Source organism: Alosa pseudoharengus, unplaced genomic scaffold, assembly GCF_046254945.1.
Source record: "Alosa pseudoharengus isolate Yale_2024_CS ecotype anadromous, Long Island Sound unplaced genomic scaffold, YU_APseudo_1.1 YU_APseudo_1.1_scf_10, whole genome shotgun sequence".
Lineage (NCBI taxonomy): Eukaryota > Metazoa > Chordata > Actinopteri > Clupeiformes > Clupeidae > Alosa > Alosa pseudoharengus.
The window spans coordinates 41498308-41524478 of NW_027468565.1; the positions used below are offsets into that span (position 1 = coordinate 41498308).

General features: G+C 46.1%; 1 protein-coding gene across 1 annotated transcript; it reads right to left on the reverse strand.

Annotated features, from left to right (window-relative positions):
* Positions 1-24738, reverse strand: nuak1b (NUAK family, SNF1-like kinase, 1b). Its single transcript, XM_076272255.1, has 7 exons — positions 23531-24738; positions 13923-14043; positions 7909-8060; positions 6218-6283; positions 5624-5743; positions 4231-4363; positions 1-1156 (listed from the first exon to the last, which is right to left on the reverse strand). The coding sequence occupies exons 1-7, from the start codon at positions 23807-23809 to the stop codon at positions 108-110; spliced, it is 1920 nt and encodes a 639-aa protein (XP_076128370.1). The 5' UTR covers positions 23810-24738; the 3' UTR covers positions 1-107.
* Between the last annotated feature and the right edge of the window lie 1433 nt (positions 24739-26171).

The window sequence follows — 26171 nt, forward strand, 5'->3', positions numbered from 1 at the left end:
CACTGACAGTCAGATGGTACCATCAACCCTCTCATACCCCCCTCATCCCCTCTCATTCTTTCTTTCTTTATTTCTTTCTTTCACCTTCTCTCTCTCTCATCTCCCCTCTAGGTCAGGTTGCTGCTGATGTCTAGGGCTTGCTGGTATACCTGAGTCATGTCGTCCAGGTCGCCCAGCAGGGAGAAGCTGCCGTTGTCCCCCGGGGAGCTTTGGGGGCTACGGCCGAACTTGGCCCCAGGGAGAGGCGGTGCCGTCTGGAGGCCCTTGAACTTGGCCAGCTGAAGCAGATTCTCAGCGGACACACAGCCTCTGATGTTGGGCCTCGGGGTGGAGGGCGGCCACTCGGCTCCGCTGAACGAGCTGTTGGCGAGGACGACGCTGTCTTCGCCCACGATGCTGGACGGGCGACTCTGGCTGCGGGACAGGCCGGCGTCAGCAGAGGACGACGGCTCGCCCAGTACGCTCATGGACGGCATGGCACTGTAGGTGGAGAACTTGCCGTTGCGTTTCAAGATTCCTTTTCTGCCCACGGCCCTCTTCGGCGGCGAACTGGCCACGAGAGGTGTAATGCTGCCCCCTAGCAACTCGGAGGACTCACTGCGCTCTGGCGAGGAGTAGTACCCTGATTCACGCTGTTGGTTATTCTTCAGGATACCCTTCTTGGGGAGACTAGGCACTGCTTTGGTGGGCGAGCTTCCCATCAGTGGAGGCCCCTCTTCCTCTTCTCTAGCACCAGTTATCAAGTCCCCTTTGGGAACGTCGGCAGCAGGACCTAAATCAATCTCTTCCAGACTAGGGGAGTGCTGCTCGTCTGACGGCCTGGTCTTCAGGATCCCCTTGGGTCGCTTCAGCTCCAGGTTGTCCTCCTCGCCACAGTGAGGCGCCCCCGTGTCATTCTCCTTCTTGGACTTCTTGGGCCGCTGGCGGACGAGCAGCAGCTGTTCTGGGCGCGTGGCTTTGCTGGGCCGGGGCTCAGCGCGGTTCTGCCAGTCGATGAAGCGGGCCAGCATGGGAGAGCCTGCGTCCCGCTGGGCCTCGCAGTCGCACACGCTGTTCTTCCAGCCCCAGTTGACCCACCAGTGGTTGGCAATGTCCTCCACCGTCGCACGCCGCTCAGGGTTCACCATCAGCATCCAGCGGATCAGACCGCGGGCGTCTGGCAGAGCAACACAAAACCAAACAAGCGCTTTACTAAGTGCACTTTAGTCACAGAAAACACACTTTCATGTATCTGACATGATCAAGTACAAATGTACAAATATATACTGTATATAGATGCAGATATATACTGTATATAGATGCAAAAGAGTCTTTTGAAACGGTTACTGTACCTCCTAAAGTCTAAAGTCTATTTAATGGAGTGTTATCAGGAGGAGCATGTCTCACCTGAAGACTATTTCATGGAGTGTTATCAGGAGGAGCATGTCTCACCTGAAGACTGAGTGGTCTATTTAATGGAGTGTTATCAGGATGTCTCACCTGAAGACTGAGTGGTCTATTTAATGGAGTGTTATCAGCATGTCTCACCTGAAGACTATTTAATGGAGTGTTATCAGGAGGAGCATGTCTCACCTGAAGACTATTTAATGGAGTGTTATCAGCATGTCTCACCTGAAGACTATTTAATGGAGTGTTATCAGGAGGAGCATGTCTCACCTGAAGACTGAGTGGTCTATTTAATGGAGTGTTATCAGGAGGAGCATGTCTCACCTGAAGACTATTTAATGGAGTGTTATCAGGAGGAGCATGTCTCACCTGAAGACTATTTAATGGAGTGTTATCAGCATGTCTCACCTGAAGACTATTTAATGGAGTGTTATCAGCATGTCTCACCTGAAGACTATTTAATGGAGTGTTATCAGGAGGAGCATGTCTCACCTGAAGACTGAGTGGTCTATTTAATGGAGTGTTATCAGGAGGAGCATGTCTCGCCTGAAGACTGAGTGGTCTATTTAATGGAGTGTTATCAGGATGTCTCACCTGAAGACTGAGTGGTCTATTTAATGGAGTGTTATCAGCATGTCTCACCTGAAGACTATTTAATGGAGTGTTATCAGGAGGAGCATGTCTCACCTGAAGACTATTTAATGGAGTGTTATCAGGAGGAGCATGTCTCACCTGAAGACTATTTAATGGAGTGTTATCAGCATGTCTTACCTGAAGACTATTTAATGGAGTGTTATCAGCATGTATCACCTGAAGACTATTTAATGGAGTGTTATCAGGAGGAGCATGTCTCACCTGAAGACTGAGTGGTCTATTTAATGGAGTGTTATCAGGAGGAGCATGTCTCACCTGAAGACTATTTAATGGAGTGTTATCAGCATGTCTCACCTGAAGACTATTTAATGGAGTGTTATCAGGAGGAGCATGTCTCACCTGAAGACTATTTAATGGAGTGTTATCAGGAGGAGCATGTCTCACCTGAAGACTATTTAATGGAGTGTTATCAGCATGTCTCACCTGAAGACTATTTAATGGAGTGTTATCAGGAGGAGAATGTCTCACCTGAAGACTATTTAATTGAGTGTTATCAGGAGGAGCATGTCTCACCTGAAGACTGAGTGGTCTATTTAATGGAGTGTTATCAGGATGTCTCACCTGAAGACTGAGTGGTCTATTTAATGGAGTGTTATCAGGAGGAGCATGTCTCACCTGAAGACTGAGTGGTCTATTTATCAGGAGGAGCATGTCTCACCTGAAGACTGAGGGCCAGATGTACTAACGCTTTTGCGCCCACTTCAGGCGTATTTGTTTCGCAACTTGCGTTTAAAATCATTGTGAGGTATGTACAAACAGGCCGCAATGAGGTAAAAGCGCAATCTGCCTGTCGCGGGAGCTGAAAATGTCTAATTGCGCTTTTCATGTCATGCATATGCATTCATGGGAGGATCCAGGGGAAAGTGGGAGTTTAGCGCAAAAAGATGGGAGGGGAAGAGTAAAGAGCGCCTAATTATGTATTCCGCGGTATGTACAAAGACTGCTCCTGAAAGCTAAGTCTATTCTGCGCCTAAATACTTGCGCCTTGTAAAAGCAGGTGTTAATCCAAAATTAAGTTCAATGCTTCAATAAGAGAACCTTTCAAAGACAACAGAATCGCTAATTAGAGCACCAGTTTTGCAAGTCTTTGTAGGCTACTATCAAAAGCAACATTAACTTTCGTTGGCCTTTCGAATGTCTTACTTTCACTTTCACGTCATTCACTTAAACTTTCCTACTTGCTAGATTAGACCAATTTTCCATAGCCTACGTTCACAAGTAGTTTGAGTAGAACTACTGATCTTCATTATCTCCCTGCTCGTTGACATCTTATCTATGGTATTATTTCATGATCGCTAAACGTTTGATTCTTTTTAATGTTGTCATCAGTTAACTTCATTCAACTGCGCTTGTAGGCTCTGCCATTCAGTTGTGGACGTTCGTAAATTGCGTTTATGGGCGGAGAGAGGCAGAGAAAGGCGCAGTTTACACCAAGGATTGAACGATTGATAAATACGACGGAAACTTGGGTCTGTCAGCGTTCGCAGTCTGCGGTTTGTCCATGGCGCTGATAATGTTACGTTCGCAAATGTACGTACATCTGGCCCTGAGTGGTCTATTTAATGGAGTGTTATCAGCATGTCTCACCTGAAGACTATTTAATGGAGTGTTATCAGGAGGAGCATGTCTCACCTGAAGATTATTTAATGGAGTGTTATCAGCATGTCTCACCTGAAGACTATTTAATGGAGTGTTATCAGGAGGAGCATGTCTCACCTGAAGACTGAGTGGTCTATTTAATGGAGTGTTATCAGGAGGAGCATGTCTCACCTGAAGACTATTTAATGGAGTGTTATCAGCATGTCTCACCTGAAGACTATTTAATGGAGTGTTATCAGGAGGAGCATGTCTCACCTGAAGACTATTTAATGGAGTGTTATCAGGAGGAGCATGTCTCACCTGAAGACTGAGTGGTCTATTTAATGGAGTGTTATCAGGATGTCTCACCTGAAGACTGAGTGGTCTATTTAATGGAGTGTTATCAGGATGTCTCACCTGAAGACTGAGTGGTCTATTTAATGGAGTGTTATCAGGAGGAGCATGTCTCACCTGAAGACTGAGTGGTCTATTTAATGGAGTGTTATCAGGAGGAGCATGTCTCACCTGAAGGCTATTTAATGGAGTGTTATCAGGATGTCTCACCTGAAGACTGAGTGGTCTATTTAATGGAGTGTTATCAGGATGTCTCACCTGAAGACTGAGTGGGCTCCCTGTATTCCCCGCTGCTTATTTGGCGAATCAAGTTTCTGTGATCTCCTCCATCAAACGGCATTGTCCCATAGACCAGAGTGTACAGCAGCACACCCAGTGCCCAGCTGTCCACCTGACGAGAATAGTGGACATTAGCCAAACTTGATTAGTGCTTTCACAAAAACATCAATCAATAATGTTATTGAGGCCTGAGCTTTACTGACTCTAGAATTGTATAATCTGAGCCTCTGCAATACTGTGATGGTCACTGTTTAACAGAACAGACTCACTGCCCATTGTGTCCTAGTTATTACCTCATAATAAAAGCAGATCGGCTAACTGCGGCGCTTTTGAAATCTATGGGCTGATAAACAACCCTAACTAATTAGACTTAACCTTCTGTTTCACATCCAGACATTATGCAACAAGTTTCTCTAAACACGTATAGGGCAAGTTACGTAAGTCTTACTGACGTGATGGAACGAGACCAGCACTGATGGCTGACAATCGAGGTCTGGAAATGCCTCAACACCTTGACAGGTGCTGATTAGAGGGGGTCAGAGTGGGGCAGCTCGCTTTGGGGAATGTTCGCCAAGTCTGCTTCAGGGAATGTCGCCAAGTCTGGTGGGTGTCAGGACTCAGGAAATCAGATAGTGGCCCGGTGTGATTGGACTTCCTTTCGGATCGGTGCACTTCCTGTCTATTCGGAGCGACTGAGGGAGCGCCATTGTGCTCTGTTTTCATTTCCAGGGGTTGGCTATAATTTGCGGCTTTTCCCCATTGGAGTTTTTGACATTGTGATTTTGATCTCGTTGCTGTTTTTTGTACCCAGAAGTAAATTACAGCAAATTATAGGAAATTTAAAGGTTCGGCTTGGGTCTAAAATAGGAATTACACTTGTTTTAAAGTATACAACTGCTATAATTTGGCAACGCCTTGAGATTGCTTTTTAATCAGCAGAGGACTTGTATAAAGCTAGGTTCTTTCTGGGTCCTGGCCTAACCAGTGGAACTTTCAAGAGGACCACAGGTTCTGGCAATAAAGTACATACTTGTGTAACTCATTTAGATGCTTTTGTAAGGACACACGTCCAGAGCACAACAACCATGAAGTCTCCAAAGGGTCTGCAGGGCCGACACCATCTGCGGGCAGTGGTGGAGAATCTAGGGCTGTTTTGGGTGGGATTGTGGGGGTCTGCCGAGGGCTAATCCCTTTAAAGGCCTAACACTGACGCTTCAGTAACTCTCTGTTTCATCACTGAGGAACCTCCATGGGGGAAGGTCCTGGAGATTAGAACTATTCTCTCTCTCTCTTTCTTCTGTCTCTCCCTCTCTCTCTCTCTTTCCTTAGGGCTTCACTTCTGAATCAGTCAGGGTTAGTAGGGATGTCTGACCTCTGGGCCACGATAGGGCCTCCCGTTGACTATCTCCGGCGAAGCATACAGGGGGCTCCCACAGAATGTCTGCAGGAGCTTGTCCTTGTGATATAAGTTGGAAAGGCCGAAATCAGCAATCTGTTGAGAGAGAACACACACACACACACATACAGCACATTAGTATAGTTCAGCAATCAAGACTACATTTACTGGTCTTCCACACACCCATTGGTGTCACAGTCTAGCTCTCCCGCGGAGCTGGCTATTCCCCCAGACACACAGCACATGATGTACTGCAACTCCAGACAGTCTTGCTCAGTAGGCTAAGTAATCAAAGATATGGTCTCATGGTTGTCCTCCCAGTTTATGAATCATGAGGAGGGCCAAGTGACCCACGGCCACCACCAGTTCCTGTCATTCTGAGCTGTGGGCGCCCCACCCCTGCCCTTATCTTCCTGTACCGCTAGATCCAGAGACTCCTCCCCAGACCAAACACTGAGGCGGGTGAGGACAGGTCAAAGGTCAGGGTGGCATTGTCCGGTTGGCCGGAGTGCCGTTTAGCAAGCCAGCAATGAGTTATAGCAAAGAGGAAACGGGGAGAGTCATGCTTACTTTGATGTTACAGTTTTCATCTAGTAGCACGTTTTCCAGTTTCAGATCCCTGTGCACCACTCCATTCTGAAAAAAAGCATAAGGAAATAATAACATTTTGTTAGTGGACATGACCGCAAGATTTGCTTCACATACTTAATGTCAAGTTGCAAAAACACACTCAAAACAGACAAATTGGTTTATTATTGCTGTACAAGTCGGGAAACCATGACATTTCAGCTGTATCTCTTTGTGATGTTGAAAGGTATCTCTGTGCAACCCAACATCTGCCATCTAAAGCAGACCCTGTAATTATGAAATAGTGTAAATGAGGTCCTCACTACAGCTCTGCATTAAGGAAATAACTTGTGTTGTTTGAAACCATTAACATGTGGGGCACAGCGACGGAAATGCAGTCATTTGGCACGGGGAATAGAGCGCGCTCGTTTGGCACGGGCAATAGAGCGCGCTCGTTTGGCACAGGGAATAGAGCGAGCTCGTTTGGCACGGGCAATAGAGCGAGCTCGTTTGGCACGGGGAATAGAGCGCGCTCGTTATGGCTGTGGCTACACACCACGCGCTTTAACCGGCTGGCCGTGAGAGAGAACACATGTTTACACGCGATTCACTGGAGCACACGGACAGCCAATTGACACCGCTTTGCTTTCGCTCCTCCCTCTTGTCATACGTACCCCACCCAGCGACCCCCCTCCCCCTCCACCTCTCTCTACACACCCCCACACAGGCACACACACACACACTCTCTCTCCCTCACACACACACACACACATGCACACAGAGCACACCACCAGCACTGTTGCGTACAGTGACTCATCCTCTGTGCACCACGATGTCTGGAGCTCTCCCAGCCGGGGATGACATCACCATGACATCACCCTCTCCCCCAGCTGTAGGGAAGATGACAATAGTGCATTGGGAAGGACTCTCACCAGAGCAGGCACAAGAAGCACAGCTAGCAAAGGTGTGTGTGTGTGTTAGTGTCTATGTGTGTATGTGTGTGTGTGTGTGTATATGTTTGTGTATGTATGTTTGTGTGTGACTGAGGAGGGGTTTTTACAAGGCTGGATGGAGCCAAGAAATGATGAACAGAGCTAACCAATCACGGAGCAGAGTGAGGGGGGGGGGGTCAATTGCTTGGAGATGAAACACTCGCTGTAGTTAGCTGTTTTTGTGTAGTGTCTTCATTCTCTTGCCTATGTGGCGTCCCTATGCTGTAATAGCTAAGCTTACTACATGACAGACAGCAATGGTAAGCAGTCCGATGGGCTATCGACAATGCAGGGCTGTTATTCATCATTCTGTCACATGGAGATTCCTCCCAAATCAGGAAGGGGCCAAGAATAACATACTTATAGAGCTGCGTCGCCGCTGGGCTTTATTTAATAACTGCGCAGTTTGCAATGAAGGCAGACCCACAGGGCCTGGGGTGAACCCTTGGGTGGACCCAGTGAGACAGGAATGGTTGATGGTCTGTCATAAACACGGGGAAAGAGCCTTTGATGTTCCCCTTTTCCCCTACCTTTTTAATAAGCTCTGGCTTCCATAATGGATTGCTTAGTGTAAGGTCTTTTTCTGTGCAAAAACAGGCACTTTTTTTCTCTTTCACTTGTCCCCTGCATAGTGAATTCTTGGGAAAAGTCTCGTTTTATGTTGGTTTGCACAGGTAGCTGGAGAGCTGAGGGCAGGTTTACCTTGTGACAATAGTGCACGGCAGAGACGATCTGTCGAAAGAAGTGTCGAGTCTCCCGCTCACTTAGCCTGCGTCGCTCACTGATGTAGTCGTACAGCTCGCCTTTGCTGGCGTACTCCATCACGATTACAATCTTGTCCTTGTTCTCAAACACTGTAGAGACAGAAGAACAGAGGACCAAGTATGAGCACAGCTTTGTACTTTAGGAGGCAACACAAGGAGAAAGGTTAGGTATGAGCATAGCTTTGTACTTTAGGAGACAACACAAGGAGAAAGGTTAGTTGGTGTCTTCTGCGTAATAAAAAGCCCAAAACAATAGCTCCTGGGCCAATTACTCCAGGGTTAATATGGTTCATGTGAAACACATGTACGTGCCCATGACCCTACTGTAAGAAATGATTTGCCCTTGGTGTTATCTTAACTTCTATTCTTTTGTCAGCTGACTATGATTCAGCTATATGTGAAATATGTGTTATTCTCCCCGCAAACTAGTGCCACAGTTCATACAAAATAGTATTTGTAGTTATTTCTATAAAGCATGTTATTTCACGTGAGTCTGGCTTGCGTCTCTTCACTGTAAAAAAGGAGTCATAGTAAAGTCTTTCCTTACTTCAACTTAAAAATAAGTACCGTAAAACTCCAAATAATAATAAATACTTTAATAATAATTTGAAGTTTTACGGTAATGCCATTTCAACTAAGTTTCATGAGTTAACAGTGTTTCAACTTTGGTTTTGAAGTCAACTCAATAATATGTGGGCTGAACTTAAAATTGTAAGTTATGGTCCTAACTACAACAGTTAGGGATTATGGGTAAATGATACTTTCTTGTTTCTCATTACTGTTTATTGTGGCTTTTTTGGATTTGTATGAGGTAGAACAACTGATGAGCAAAATTACTGTGTTAGAGATTTTCAGAGTATTGTCAGGATTACCAATGAGGAGAAAACCATTATTGAAACATATAGAATATTTTAAAGAGTAGACATACTTCCCTTCTGGGTTCAATGCAGAATTGACTACTTTCTCAATTGGAGTTGATCTTTACCTTATAAGGTGAAGGTTCTTGGACCTTATATGTTTACAATGAATACAATAGATATAAAAGCTGTAGCAACTGGACTGATATAGTTGTAAAAAGGAAGTTTATATTCACAACGTCAACACCGCACAACTTTATTCCCTATGTAGCTGATGAAGTACTTTATGCCCTATGTAGCTGATTAAGTACTTCATGCCCTATGTAGCTGATTAAGTACTTTATGCCATAGGCACCTGATTAAGTACTTTATTCCCTATGTAGCTGATTAAGTACTTTATGCCCTATGTAGCTGATTAAGTACTTTATGCCCTATGTAGCTGATTAAGTACTTTATTCCCTATGTAGCTGATTAAGTACTTTATGCCCTATGTAGCTGATTAAGTACTTTATGCCCTATGTAGCTGATTAAGTACTTTATGCCATAGGCACCTGATTAAGCACTTTATGCCCTATGTAGCTGATTAAGTACTTTATGCCATAGGCACCTGATTAAGCTGTTGTGGATGGTCATTCACTTGATGGTTTGTGGCACCAACAAATAATTACACGATAACATGACAACAGCAGTATAGCCTTTAGTGTCAGTGTCTCTTAGTTATGTATTTTATTTTATGATGAAATTTAAGTAAGGATTGATTGGGAACAAACTTCTTCCGGTAATTGGTTCAAGTCAACAAATTTATTTCAATGAATGATCCTATTTTGAAACAACATGTAAATTAATCAAGTTAACTTACATACTTTTTTTGACACAACAAGAGTTTATGTAAACTTTTGTTGATTTGTCTAAGTAAGGGAAGTTGATTAAAAATGTATTTTATTGTCAAGTTAACTCACAAACATAAGGCAGTGGGGTAACAAACCGTTTTTAGTTAAAAGGGCATATTATATTATATTATATTATATTATATTATATTGTATATTGGGGAACATGCGTTGGAGCCTAATCTCTAATATAACAGCACTGCCAAGTGACCTTTTCACACAAACAGCCTCATCCATATTGTTTCATATGCCATACAATTTCAATTCCAGGCAAATTGGCTCAGCATGCTAATGTAAACCACGTGTAAAGCACAAATCTCCTTTTATGGAGCGCCCCACCCTGCTCACTCTGGGAGAGTGCGTCTGTCAGGCTTGCAGCAGGCCGTGCTTCTCTGGCCATGACATCAGCGGCCCACCTCACGTGTTTGCCGCGGGGCTCTAACTACGCTGAAAGGAGTCGGACCCTCTTGCCCAGGAGTGTGCTACAGTATGTGCTGGACCCTCTTGTCCAGGAGGGAGTAGAGTGAGCAGGAGAAGTGTGTGTGTGTGTGGGGGGGGGGGTGTCTGAATCTGGAAAGGAGCACATCTGTTTCCCAGGACAGTAAATCAGTGGCTGCTCATCGTGTCAAAAGGACATGGCAGCCGTCTCTCTCTCACATTCCTGACCTCCACGCTAAGCACCTTTTCACAAGGAAGGTCCCGTGAGGCGGACGTGGGGGGGGGGGGGGGGGGGGGGGGCACAATCAGCACGGCACTCTGTGTACTTCCCCCCTGATATTTTGGATATCTTCTTTAACTAGTTTGGGCCGTCTGCCCTTACTGCCTATCCCAGCACTCTTTCACATCTGGAGCCTTTCGTCATGTAGAGGCAAGGGCTCTGTGACTCTGTGACTGGTTGGGTTACCCAGCAGAGCCCACTACCCAGCAGAGCCCATTACTCAGCAGAGCCCATTACCCAGCAGAGCCCATTACCCAGTGGAGCAGGGCAGAGCCCATTACCCAGTGGAGCCCATTACCCAGCAGAGCCCATTACCCAGTGGAGCCCATTACCCAGCAGAGCCCATTACCCAGTGGAGCCCATTAGCCAGCAGAGTCCATTACCCAGCAGAGCCCATTACCCAGTGGAGCCCATTAGCCAGCAGAGTCCATTACCCAGTGGAGCCCATTAGCCAGCAGAGTCCATTACCCAGTGGAGCCCATTAGCCAGCAGAGTCCATTACCCAGTGGAGCCCATTACCCAGCAGAGCCCATTACCCAGTGGAGCAGGGCAGAGCAACTGAGACATGTGAGGATGAGCAGGGTCCAGCAGGGTGCAGCAGGGTCCAGCAGGGTAGGGTGTAGAGGCATATTTCCGCCATGGATCGCCCTGTCCAAGCGCTGTCCCTATTCTACTGCCCCTTTCACCCACTAGGATGGGCCACTGGTCTCAGTCTTGCTAACTAGCATGCTTGAATTTCCCCTAGGGATCAATAAAGTATCTATATATCTATCTATCTATCTATCTATCTATCTATCTGCTAACCAACCTCACTACAGCATAGACAGCCTAGCATGCTAACCCACCTCACTACAGCATAGACAACCTAGCATGCTAACCCACCTCACACCCACCTCACTACAGCATAGACAGCCTAGCATGCTAACCCACCTCACTACAGCATAGATAAGACAGCCTAGCATGCTAACCCACCTCACTACAGCATAGACAGCCTAGCATGCTAACCCACCTCACTACAGCATAGACAGCCTAGCATGCTAACCCACCTCACTATAGCATAGATTAGACAGCCTAGCATGCTAACCCACCTCACTACAGCATAGACAGCCTAGCATGCTAACCCACCTCACTACAGCATAGACAGAGGAAAAAACGACCCACACTGACCATCATCATCTCTGACTTCGCCGAGTCGAGGATTCTGGCCTGAATGCGCCTGCAAAAAGCGAGTGCTGACTCCCGTGCCACCGTGACCCCGTGCGACTGGCAGAGAGGGGTGCCGCTCACCACCCACCACGGCCACTCATTAGCGTTGAACCCCCGTGACCCCCTGGGATCACTCTCAATGGGATAATTACCTGGCTTACATAAGCACCATTAGACACAGCCGGTTGGACACTACCCTCCCCACTGCCCCCCTGCCCCCCCCCCCCCCTGCCCTGAGCTTTTGTTCTGGAGGCTTTTCTTAGGAGCCTGGTAATTACCACCTATTGTCTGGATGCCACTCACTACACTGTGCCCCTGTGCTGCTTTGTGACGGGGCTTTACAGCACACTTCAGCTTACAATGCCCTCACTCTTTCTTCTATTTAAATTGTCTTTAATCCATGTTGTAATTACTTTCTTGTGAATCAATAGAGCATGACTGCTGACCCATAAATGCATGATCACCCTAATCATTATGGTAATCTTCAGAGAACATAGCAACCTACCCTAATACAGCTCAAATGTCCTAAATGTAAGGTTTCATTTGGGACAGGATTTATCTGCATCGTGAAGCAAGCCTTGTTGTCTGGGTGATACTTATGAAGTCAGTCAAGTTTTTGTTTTTTATCTATGTCCACTTGTTTGGGGTTACAGCTTTAAGAGTTTGGGGTGTAAACTGCAATGCAAATCAATCTCAAAATGAGGTTACAGGGTTATGAATTATCCTGCTGGCGACAAGGCAAATGAGCTGAAATGCCTGCAACATGCTGATGGATGCAGAATGCGCATGGCGAAATCAATCCGTGCTCACATCTGGTTCCACTTTGCCTCGCACAAGTAGTTAAATGTTGACACGGGTGTTGCCGGATACACATTTCTGTCTCTACGTTTCCAACGATATTCTGGGGGAGTGCCAGCACACAACAGTAAACACTATTTAACAGACACACCAGAAACCAGGCAGCCTCAGAGAGAGAGACAGAGAGAGGGAGAGAGAGGGAGAGGGGGAGAGAAAGTCTGTGGCATTGGCATCGGAGGCAGACAATGAACTTGTTCCTATAGGAGCAGCGACTGACTCCAAGGCCTCATTTAGTGGGGGTTGTTCTCCTAATCATTCTCTCAGACTCGCAGACCGAGCCAACCACAACACTCGCTGACTTATGACACTCCGCAGTGGTGAATATGGCCGCTCTTCAAAAACACTCGGGGATTAATAAAATCAGAGGCCGACGACTTCTTTGCGAGAGCGGCGCTAAGTGAGCGGGCGAGCGAGAGCGCTGTCAGCTAATTTGCATCGTGCCAGCCCTGACGTGGCACAAAGGGAAAAAGTGTTCCACTGGGTGCAGCCCGGAGGGAGGCAGAGCCGTAGGGCAGCCTTCCAGCCAGAGGGCCCTGATTACAGGCTCCTATTTCACATCCTTGCCTTGGATAGTTGCATTGCACTTCCATTCTCTGTGGAGCAGCAGCTTGGAGGACACCCCTGTATGGTGTTAGACCATGTGGAGGACACCCCTGTATGGTGTTAGACCATGTTTTCCCGTGCGAAAGAGCTTTTAAAATGGTTTTGGGTACAGTTGGACTGCTGATGATGCATCAAGTCATCATGCATTTACAAGCGCAGACACTTGCACCCATGCAGGCACGCCCACGCAAGACGTACGCACAAAAACATGCCATTTTTGAAAATGCTGACTTCATCATGTCAGCAGTTTTATTTGTTGGATGTGTATTTTTTGTTGCTAGTCTGCATGCTGGCTGCAGGCCTCTGTTGCTGTGAGGAGCATGCTGTTGTTGAGCTGTGTGGAAGAGTCAGACGGCTGAGAGAGAGAGAGAGAGAGAGAGAGAGAGAGAGAGGCTAGCCCACTGTCTCATGGCCAGGGCTGGCTAGCAGCTGCAGAACTGTAAACACCAGCAGATGTCTGGCAGTGAGATCAAGAGGATGGATGGGCAAGGGGAAGGAAGGAATGAAAAAAGAAGAAAGCAAAAGGCAGAGCGAATAGAAGTAGAGGAAGAGACCCCTCAGATGTGGGGAACAGCAAAGCTCAAACACCCCCCCATGCAACACCCTCAAACGCACACACCGACACTTGGCCAAGATGGAGGAGCACCCCAGCATAACATGTTCAGGCTGTGGACGAGATCCCACAGTGACATCTTCTTTTGAGAGGATTTTCAGTCCAGTGCTTGTCTCAAGGAGACAGAAGAGAGTGAAGCAGAAAAGGAGGGGAGGAGAAAGTTGGGGGAGGGAGGGAGGAACAAGGGATGAATGGGTGGAAGAGACAAACCTTCATAGATAGAGATGATGTGTGGATGACGGAGGGACGACATGATCTCTATCTCTCGGCGAATGTGCACCATATCCTGCTCGTCTTTGATCTTCTCCTTCCTAATGGACTTGATGGCCACCTGGAGATAAGGGAGGTCAGAGGTCAGTTACGCTTCATGAAGATAAAAACAGCTGGTTCAAAGGTGTCTGCTTCAAAAGATGTCAAAACAATATTTCCCCCCTACACAAAGCAACTACAATATGTACACAAAAAGGACAATTTAATAACTTCAGAAAGAAAGGATATTTGCTTGGAACAAACAAAGCTGTTGAAGTCTACATCAAAAGATCTTTCTTCATGTTTGAAAGTTAACATTGCTCCAGACTGTAAAATGACTGTAGTTATTGTTCTGTCATGGTGGATAAACACACACTAAAGCTCCAGTGTGTTTCAATCAGATTTGAATGAAAAGCGGTAACTCATTTCCCAAAAGCTCTTGTGCTCAGTGTTCTGCCCAGCGTCCCCTTGGCCTCTGACCCCACCACCTCTCAAACGTTGTGCCACCTCAGCTAACCCTGTTCCAACCCCGAACCACACAGGACTGTACTTTGACCACTGCACAGCTGTTATCCGCTAAACACAGACAGGACGTCTGCGAGCCAGAAGCCTTCGCAAAGGAGTCATTTGCCTCCACCAGGGTGTAATTTCAAGAGACTCTTTTGGGAGAAATGAAGGTGCAAGCTTGGAAAACAAAAAAAACGTGGTGCCTTAATGGCAGCTCTCTTTGTGCTCCTCCCTCTGATGCGACGGGTGGCGAGGATTGCTTTCCTCTTTGTCACCGGGATTTCATGGCCTCCGTGGCGTGACTCACGCTTCAGAGTTAAGTCACATGGTCTATTCACCCCCACGTGCCACTGTGGCTCCTTGGCAATGGCAAGTGTTGCGCTAAAGTGGTTTAAAAACATAAGCCCCTCTCTCCAGAATCCTTGCCAAGAAAAGGCAGCTCTGAGAAAACACTAAAAAAAGGAGTTTTCCATATCTGGAAAACAGAGTCTCCTCATCATAGTCCATACTAACAGAGTCTCATAACTCATAACATCATAGTCCATACTAACAGAGTCACAAAGTTTTCTTTTTTAAAAGTGCAATATGTGTAGGGTATATGCTGTTTTAAGGCTCTGCCATTAATCATTTTCATAGCACCTTGGCACTAAGGCCAACGCTGGCACTAAAAACCAATAGCTCAGCCCAGGTCATTACCTGAGCATATAAAAAAACATTCACTAAAGTGCACTGGTACATTGCTGCCTATGTGGAGAGAGAAAGAAAAGCCATTTGTGTGAGCAGACCAGTTATTTTCCTGTTGAGTGACTGAGCCCCCAAAGAACCCCTTAAATAATTGTGACCAGCGTGACATACTTCTTAATAGAACTCAGGGAAGCATGTGTAAGTGATGTCAGACTGCGCTGCAGTGGTTCCATATGTTCCCCCAAATGCATCATAATTACATAACAGAGCTCTACCTTGACTCAGAGCCCCCTGCTGAGACTCAGAGCCAGTGGACATTGTATCTGCTTTAGGACTGTGAGGCATTAGGAGGACAGAGGGGCCTCTGGGTGAGTGGACTCTACTGTAGTACTGAGTGGACTCTACTGTAGGTGCTGAGTGGACTCTACTGTAGTGCTGAGTGGACTCTACTGTAGGTGCTGTACTGAGTGGACTCTACTGTAGGTGCTGAGTGGACTCTACTGTAGGTGCCGAGTGGACTCTACTGTAGGTGCTGTACTGAGTGGACTCTACTGTAGTACTGAGTGGACTCTACTGTAGGTGCTGAGTGGACTCTACTGAAGGTGCTGAGTGGACTCTACTGTAGTGCTGAGTGGACTCTACTGTAGGTGCTGAGTGGACTCTACTGAGTGGACTCTACTGTAGTGCTAAGTGGACTCTACTGTAGTACTGAGTGGACTCTACTGTAGGTGCTGAGTGGACTCTACTGTAGTACTGAGTGGACTCTACTGTAGGTGCTGAGTGGACTCTACTGTAGTACTGAGTGGACTCTACTGTAGGTGCTGTACTGAGTGGACTCTACTGTAGTACTGAGTGGACTCTACTGTAGGTGCTGAGTGGACTCTACTGTAGGTGCTGAGTGGACTCTACTGTAGGTGCTGAGTGGACTCTACTGAGTGGACTCTACTGTAGTGCTAAGTGGACTCTACTGTAGTACTGAGTGGACTCTACTGAGTGGACTCTACTGTAGGTGCTGAGTGGACTCTACTGTAGTACTGAGTGGACTCTACTGTAGGTGCTGAGTGGACTCTACTGAGTGGACTCTACTGTAGTGCTAAGTGGACTCTACTGTAGTACTGAGTGGACTCTACTGTAGGTGCTGAGTGGACTCTACTGAGTGGACTCTACTGTAGTGCTAAGTGGACTCTACTGTAGTACTGAGTGGACTCTACTGTAGGTGCTGAGTGGACGTGGCGAGAGAGGGGCCTGCGGAGGGATTCATTAAATCAGACTGGAGAAGAGAAGTGATGGACGTGTGTGTGTGTGTGTTTAAAGAGGTCACTGTTTCCTTTTCTCGTGCTGGCTGGCCTTTTTTAGATAAAGTGCAGCTTTTCTGACATGGTAAGGTGGGGTGAAATAGTTCTGCAACCCGGAATGGGAGTGAGGGGGCTGTGTGATTGTGGTTACAGTGAGGTCTTTGACTCATACACTCCCTCTCTCTTTGTCTCTCTCTCTTTCTCAAATAGACGACTGGACTCTAAAATATTTCTTCCTTCACAGGCACTGTGCGCAACTTGACATGTTGCCTTAATAAACTTGCCACATCAGGGGGTAAAGGGTTTATTGCCCCATCAGGGAGTAAAGGGTTTATTGCATAGATGACATGCTAAAAAACTCCCTTCGGGTATACGTACCTCTCCAAACCCCCATACTGCAAGTTCAATCCTGCAAGTTCAACCCTGCAATTACACTGCAGCAAAGTGTGAATCTGCAATTACACTGCAGCAAAGTGTGAATCTGCAATTAAACTGCAGCAAAGTGTGAATCTGCCTTCATTCTTCTTTTGGCAACTGCTCTCTCCCTGTGCCATGGTGAAGGAGACTTTGTTGTCTCCAAAACAAGCAAACACCAACAGCTTGCAATGGTGCCAATGAAATGATGGTGCACATCCATACTATAAAGCCAAACCACAATCACCCACAAGCACGATTACCTGGACTGGGACCTTGTTTTCCACACGCTGAGTCCGAGGTCCTGCTAGGTTGCTTGTTACTGGTGGGCTGACCTGCACTGTTTTCCATTACCTCATGACGTTACAAACAGCAGAGGTATTCACCCCCTGCCAAATACATCACGGTGCACAAGAACCCACAGTCCCCCAACTGTGGTGATTGAAACTAACTCTGGCAGCACTGCTTTTGTATTTCACTGTTTCTACCTTAAAAGGCACCAGTATTATGGAATAAGATCACCTCTGTGGGTATAGGTACTCGATGTAAGACAGCCTTTGTCTGGCCCCAAGGACTTAATGATGTGTGCGCTACGCGCATGACAAAAGCAAGAGAACTCAATCAAAAGGAAAGCTGACATAGATACCCATCCTTGCTCTGCCCTTTGTCCCTTGTGTCTGTGAGGTTGGTTCACTGAGCATGAAGCATTGTGTGCTCCCCAGCTGCTCTGGCTAGCTGCCTCAGTCTCACCTACAGAAGGTCTTTAAGCATGTGCTGGGGGTGGGGAGGGTATGTAGCATATGGCATCCCTGCCCCCTCTCCCCACCCACCCAAACACTCCTGTTCCCAGGTGTGTGTCTGCAGTGAGGTCTGAAGTGGAGGTCTTCTCCAGCTATTCTCTTCTTCCAGCTCATTAAAACGGCTGAGAGCCACTACCAGCATGGAGAGGGGTTATGCAAGCAGTACATGAAACATGAATGTGTGCCTTTGCATACATCTGGCCATGTTCAGTCTTTGTGGCTGGGTATGAATGAATATCTATGGTAATTTGTGTGTGTGTCTGTGAGTGTGTGTCAATTTATGTGTGTACAGTATGTGCTACAAAATGCATTCTTTATTTCCAACCACAGCCTAAGGGGGCACCAGCTGTGAATCTCTGAAGACCAGATGAGCTGAGTCCTCCCTGCACAGCGTGTCACCCATCAATCAATCACGGTGACAGGCACACTCAAGCTACAACAATAAAACTGACAGCATTATTGGCAACACATATCAACCTCATGTTTGCATCTGACTCAAGGTGATCTATGTGCGGTGCACTCATTTGGCCAACTCACATACAGAACATGTAGAGAACACGTAGAGAACATGTAGAGAACACACCCTAATCGGCCCATCACCTAGAGAACACCTAGAGAACACACCCTAATCGGCCCATCACCTAGAGAACCAGTAGGCACGGCTGAAGTGCCCTTGAGCAAGGCACCTAACCCCTCACTGCTCCCCGAGCGCTGCTGTTGTTGCAGGAAGCTCACTGCGCCGGGATTAGTGTGTGCTTCCCCTCACTGTGTGTATACTTATATATATATACATGTAGAGAACACACCCTAATCGGCCCATCACATAGAGAACACACCCTAATCGGCCCATCACGTAGAGAACATGTAGAGAACACACCCTAATCGACCCATCACATAGAGAACATGTAGAGAACAAGTAGAGAACACACCCTAATCGGCCCATCATGTAGAGAACACACCCTAATCGGCCCATCACGTAGAGAACACATAGAGAACACACCCTAATCGGCCCATCACATAGAGAACATGTAGAGAACAAGTAGAGAACACACCCTAATCGGCCCATCATGTAGAGAACACACCGTAATCGGCCCATCACGTAGAGAACACATAGAGAACACACCCTAATCGGCCCATCACGTAGAGAACATGTAGAGAACAAGTAGAGAACACACCCTAATCGGCCCATCACGTAGAGAACACCTAGAGAACACACCCTAATCGGCCCATCACGTAGAGAACACACCCTAATCGGCCCATCACGTAGAGAACACATAGAGAACACACCCTAATCGGCCCATCACGTAGAGAACACACCCATCACGTAGACCCCCCTCATAGGATATTAACTTTCTCTGCAGCTTTCATTTCTTGCTGCTGATGACTTTTCATGTGCTGCTATCCCCTTTCAGCCCTGCTGTCACCAGAACCTTTTCAGATCTGGAGTCTTCTCATTTGGGCCATACACCACATGCTCCTCCTCAAGCATCCCTATAGGCCATGTGCACAGGGCAGCTAGCACACATACTCATGCCTATTCATCCCTATACCCACATAGACACATAGGCACTCATGTGCACAGGGCAGCTAGCACACATACTCATGCCTATTCGCTAAATGCACAACTAAGTGTACGTGAGGAGAGAGCTTTCACAGGCGTAAATAGCACCCTGTGGAAACAGCCCCCTCTGGTCCCTCATGGATGCATTCTAAGCTTTTAGTGTCCCTGTGTGTACGCAAACAGCAAACACACACACACACACACGCATGCAAGCACACTTGTCATCTCCCCGGCCTCCCTAAGCACCACCGCCAGCCAGCCACTTCCATCTGCTCATCTCATCTGCTGTCTGAGAGGAAGCTGGCCGCTCCGGGAAAGCAATACAGGTAGGGACGTTAGCTGGCCGCTCCGGGAAAGCAATACAGGACGTTACATAACAGTCTCACTCGTCTGCCATCACTCCCGTTGCTCCCGGTCTGCTGGGTCCCTAGGGGTCAAAGGTCATGACCATGGCACACACAGCACCAACCGTGGAGCCAGTCTGCGGCTCAGGCTGTTTGGCTGTCGAAGCCTTGGTGTAACGGGAGATGTAAGGCCATTACGTGCTCCACTCTCACTCGATGGATCAGCACATGCAACATTTATCATCAGCTTAAGCCTCAGTGTGACAGTCCCTTTTACAAAGTCACAGCTTTCCCTGGCTCCAGTTAAGTTCTGCGGTCTAAGCAACTTGTGCTGCAATCTTCAAAGTGCAATTCTAAATGTGAAATGTTTACAAGCAGGGGAGAGGAGATTTTGTTTGTTGTTGTCTTGTAGATGTGCCATGGAAAGATGGTCTTGTTTTAGACCAGTGGTCAGAGATAAAAACTCCACTGCCCCCCATCCAACCCCCTCCCTGGTAGTAGTAGATTGCTTGCTACCTCTGCTGCGGTGATAGGACACTTCAAGGAAAGCTCTGTCTCTGAGATAGTGGAGGAATGCAGTGGGATTAGTGAGTCATTTCTGCTGAACTAACAAACCCTGGCAGGACATAGTTATCACAGAGCACTATGAGCCAACAACAACACCAGCACCAGAAACCTCAGCGGCACAACACCCAGCACACACACGGCTACTCAGCGGCACAACACCCAGCACACACACACACATGGCTACTCAGCGGCACAACACCCAGCACACACACACACATGGCTACTCAGCGGCACAACACCCAGCACACACACACACATGGCTACTCAGCGGCACAAAGCACAGCAGACACACACATGGCTAGCTAGAGGTCCACTCTGGACCACCAACACAATCCTCTTCCAAAAACTCTACATTTTGCTTTACACGTCGTGCCAATCCTAATCGCTAAAAGATCACAAACACAAAAAAAGTTCCATTAGTGCACACACCTCTTGCTAAATCAACGCTGGGGTATTTTTAGATGGCTTATCCAATGGCCACACTCCCCATCAGCCAGCTGCTAAAAAGATGGATAGGAGCGTAGGCCTGGCCCCGCGCCCAGAAACACAAAACAGTCTGACGTCGTACACATAAGCAAGAGGAGAGGAAGCACTTAGTGTACGTCACCAGCAGCGCTATGGAACACAGTCCTTTAAACCCACATTTAGCGCAGGACCCAAACACAGTGGGACCCTCTGGAGGATGTTCACTTGTGATAGGATCATAACATGGCCCATAAAACATTCATATTGGCATAGAGACACGCCGCTTATACTACATGCCCCCATAACCACCACAGCACCAGAGGGTGAGACCACCATTAATATTGTATGTGTATGTGGGCTGGAGTGAGACCACCATTAATATTGTATGTCTATGTGTATGTGTATGTGTATGTGTATGTTGTATGTGTATGTGTATGTTGTATGTGTATGTGTGCTGGAGTGAGAGTTTATTTACTGAGGGGGTCTCTACATATCTTAGTGCTGAAATACATCATTCTTGTGTATGCATTGCATCGGTGTGTACAGTGTTGGGGAGTAACGGAATACATGTACCGGCGTTACGTATTCAGAATACAAATTATGAGTAACTGTATTCCTATACAGTTACAAGTTAAATAGTTGGTATTTAGAATACAGTTACATTGTTGAAATCAATGGATTACATGACGATACTTCTCTGTTTCATAAGTTTATTCACTCGCTAAATAAATTAAGGCAACTCCATTTCCCAGAAGCTCCTGAAAGCAATCTATGATTTCCATGTTTAAATCCAAGCCCCGCCGTCTTGCACTAGCCTCAAAACGCAGCCAGCGCGCATTATGGACGCGTCATCGGAGACCCTGAAATGACTGTTTGCACAGCAAATTAGGAGTAAAGTAAGTGGAGGTAACTCCTGCTCCTCACTGATCGCGGTTCCTGATGTCTGTTCAAAGGATATTTTCCCAAGTATTAATAGCTCAGGCTACTTCGGCCAATCGGTTACACAGTTTGCTAATCAATAAACAGAGCCTAGTTCACGTGTTGATTTAGACCTACAATTAAACCAATCTCTAAAATAGGCACTGCATTCTAAGCTTTTTATTCTAACTTAAAATAGCTTTATGGATTTTTTTTTTCTAATTAGATCTACATTTACGTTTTAAAATGAATTATATGGTGCAGCCTCTGAAGAATTATTCTTGCGAGTAGGCTAGCATATTTTAACGTGCGGTTTTTGATTGTCATTACGCAATCACGTTCATTTTGAGAGCACTGATATACAGTAGCCTAGATAGTGTTTACATTTACAGGTCATTTGCGTTCCACCTGTCATATGCGCCCCTCACTTGTACTGGGTTGATGCCACCGAAAAATCTCACAGGCACTAAAGTTAAAGTAGCCTATTTATTTAGTTTGTTTTAATTAGCCTAGTCGCCTGCTGTACAGTAGTTTTAGTGGTCACCTTGCTATTTTAAAGTTGTATCAGGTAGCTTAGTTGACTTTACATTCGCCTAACACTTCAGCCAGTTGGAACAGAAGAACACACCAGAATAGGCCTGTTTAGTAGGCCTAAGCAGGATTTGATGGCCGCATTCCTACACTTATAAAATGCAATTCAATGCGGAAGTAATCTAAGTATTCAGAATACGTTACTCAGATTGAGTAACGTAACGGAATACGTTACAGATTACATTTTTGGGCATGTATTCTGTATTCAGTAACGGAATACGTTTTGAAAGTAACCCTCCCAACACTGTGTATATATATGTGTGTGTGTGTGTGTGTGTGTGTGTGTGTGTGTTCAACTGTTTGTGTTAAAGGAGTATAAATGTGACAGAACAGAGGTGGTATGACCATCAAATGAATCTAAAGCTGATTTAATGCTTTCAGAGATGGGTTTTCTATACTGTGCAGTGATGTATGATAATGATGGAATGACCTCAAGCAGGGCTTTGCCATGTCAAAATGATATACATATTTGTTTTGCTCTTTGCAACAAGACCAGGTGTGAACACATCCAATGTTGTGCCAATCATGGACAGAAGCCCAGTAAATAAGGCCAGAGGTCATGGGAGTGTTCAAGCTGACAGACATGAGAGTGTTCAAGCTGACAGACATGGGAGTGTTCAAGCTGAACACCACAGAGGACGTCAGCCGTCAGCTGAGCCTTCCCCTGGCATATGTCACACATGGAAAGTTCTCCTCCCGCTGCCAGACTGGGTGCAGGGGTCAAATTCTGCCGCACGTGGGAATACTTTTACTGCAGCTAAAGGTAGAGTGGTGGGCTGTCTGGACCAATTACACAGCTGCAGAGGAAGGTCAACAAAATAACAAAGTTGGACCCAGGCACGATTCTCTCTGAAATGCATTAGTGATTGAATGGCCCAACAGGTGCTATATGTGAAGTGTGAGTCCTACCAAACCCTAACCATCACTCAATCCAGCCGCTGACAGATCCAGACTAGCCACTGAGAACAAATCCCAAACCATATCTCTGCATGACACACCAGATTGGTATAGAGTTGTACATAGTGTGCTGCTTTATAAGGTTACACACGGCTGTAAATCATCACCGTCTCCAAAGGTAGCAGACATGTGGTATTAGCAGTTGCAAATTTATGGCCCTATTTGTAGTCCACCTTGGAGATTCATTGACCTTTTTCAGTCGTGCATGTCATTCGGTCATAAAGCGGTATCAATAGCGCCATGAATGTTGGCTTACTGGGGATAGAGCGCGTGTTGTCGGCATTCCAGCGGCCCCAAGGGAGCAGTGCACATAAGAGGGAACCCCAACAAGAGAGGAGCTCTATTTCAGCACAGCACTCAGGGAGACATCTGATAAGGTGCTATATTGATTTCTGAAAATCAATTGCCCTGGAAAGACACTGTTCTGTTTAATTATTTGTAGCCCAATGACTGAGAATTCTCTTACCTCTCGCCCGGAGTGTCTTTCAATGGCTTTCTTCACCTTGCCATATGTCCCTCTTCCCAGAGTCTCCAGCAACTCGTAACGATGTTTCAGGTTGTGTTTGTGGTGATGCTTCTTGACGCCCGAACTTCTCCTGCCGTCACCCGTGGGTGTTTCTGGCACCGGGTGGCCGGCAGGTGATGTTGCAGGCGATTCGTCCCCTCCGGTTTTCGCCATTGAGGACCGAACAGGTTCAGCCTCAGTGCGAGAGACGCTTCGAGGTGATGCACAACCTGATTCCATTTTCAGGAAAGCTAATACTAATTCTTCCCCAACGTTATAGGCAAATATCGATAATATAATACTAAGAGGCCTAGTAATAGTCTTAATAAATAAATAAATAACCAAGGAAATGATTAATTATAATTAACATCTAACTCTAAGATTGTCTATGGATCACTCGCATTTGTTATATCTATTAGCCAAGGAGTCTAATCTACATAGCCGGCTATCACAATTAAAAAATGACTCGACTAATTAATGAATTAAATAGTCTATACCATTATAAAGTGAACGTATATTTCATGAGTTGGCTATAAACTGACCGGTCAAATATATTTTACATTGCATATTATAAGTGTCTAATTTTAAGTAGCTAGCAATGACAAAAACCAAGAATGCGACTCGATGTTGCCAGTGGCACCATTTAGCCTACGTTTGATGTTAAACAAATTCCTTTCAGGTAGGTAGCCTATGCCACTTACAGCACCTCTCGCTATTGTCATTCGAAACAATACATCAATTCTCAACACATATTACATCGAGCTATCTTTCTCTTTCGTTTTGCGTGAACTGGCATGATCTGCCAGTTTTCTTTTTTTTTTAATAAGGGCGCTGCATATCCTATAATAATGTACCGTGAAATACAGTCAATATCTCAAAGTCACAGCTAAAAACCTCAACCGTCATTGCCTCCCGAGAAAGCAGCGACGAAGCCGGCGTTCTGGATGTAGATGACCCTCATTTTGTCCAAAGCCTAGGTGTAACGTCAGTCATCTGGACTCTGTCTCTGCTGCGAGTGATCCATGCCCAAATCGATGTCAGACGCGTGTTGTGATCGGATTGAAAGCGCTCAGACGTTCTGGGTATTGCCATGTTCATCCTACTCGCCTTCTCGCGTGCCCTGTTCGTCTCTCTTTCCTCCGTCCTCTGTAATCTAGAAAAGAGAGTATGAAGAATGTGAGATGGTCGAGGCGGAGGCGGAGTTTAAAATCCTTCTCTCTTTCCCTTTGTACTCCCTGTCTGGCTCGCTCGCTGATTTTTGGACTGCGGCTCAAGATAACAGGACAGAGGTAACAAAGGCGGGTTAAAAAAAACAGACTGCATGTGAAAGAAAAGATCACAAAGCAACTCGTGCAGTCCCACAACACTTCATTCTTCACTCATTCAGTATGGCTATTCTAGCCTGTGTCATAATATGCATAAACCAGCTTGTGCAGCCTAGGGTAGACAACACACACAGTTTGCACTTTTGCAAGGAGTGTGAATCCTGTTGTTTTGAAATCTTTCAATTTGTCAAATTTGTCAATTTGTCCTTTAGTCCACTCATCATATGGTAGCCTTAACAATTGAGTAAATGTATGAGTAAATGTATATTGTTTGTGTATGTAATGTTATAGTGTTTAATGCAGTCTTTGATACAATGAATGCATCATTACAGGTAATGCCAAAATCAAAAAGTGATTCATGTGCACATTAACTCATCCACAGCACGGAAAGTAGAATAGGGTCTACTTTGTTTCCCTGACTGGATCTAATAACTCTGTGTGTAGGCTACACTATGATCTTCCCATAGTGATTCTGAAGTGCTTCTAGACATTATAAAACATGACCTGTCCTGGAGATGCCCTGGGCATGCTTGTTTCTGAGAGTCAGCTTTTGTTTTGCTTTGTCTGCTCCTGTTTTGGTTCGGTAGAGTAATTCATCCTCTGATTGGAGAGAGGAAGTTTATGTCAAACAGAATCCGATTAGTGCATACCAGTCCTGTTTGATCTTGATAGCAGTAGGAATGCAGTGATTTTGTGTTTTTGTATTCAATAGAGAATCATGCACACTGAAATAGCAACAGAGTATCCTGGATATTTGCATCTGGGACAATGCTTGGCCTTATTTGCACCCTGGCAAGAAAACAAAAATCTTATGTGATCTACTGCCTCCTAGTGGCATGTACGGGGCCTGCAGTGGTTCTCTGCCAAACTCGTCTGCAGATGACAGCCAAGATCATCCAAGGGCAGGACTTCTGCAATGTATTTTTTCTAGTTGGAGTAAACATCTGCAATCAGCATGCAATCAATGATTTGAGATTCTGTCCGTCAGAGGTGCCTTGAGTTGTAGACCACAGTGGAGAACAAATGTGATTAGCAATCATACATTTGATCTGAAAAGTAACCCTAGTGGCCCACAAGCATAGTCGTCATTATAACAGTTTAAACTCTACATGACTTTTGAACAATCATACCATTTGTTTTCCCCACACATCATCACTTGACCCGTATGACTTATTTTGAGGGCGGTCAGTGATAGGGCATGGGCTACATGTCGCTGCAGCAGACAGCAAACATGTTGTAGCTGGATTGCTGCATGCTCTATCCATAAAGGGTGCACT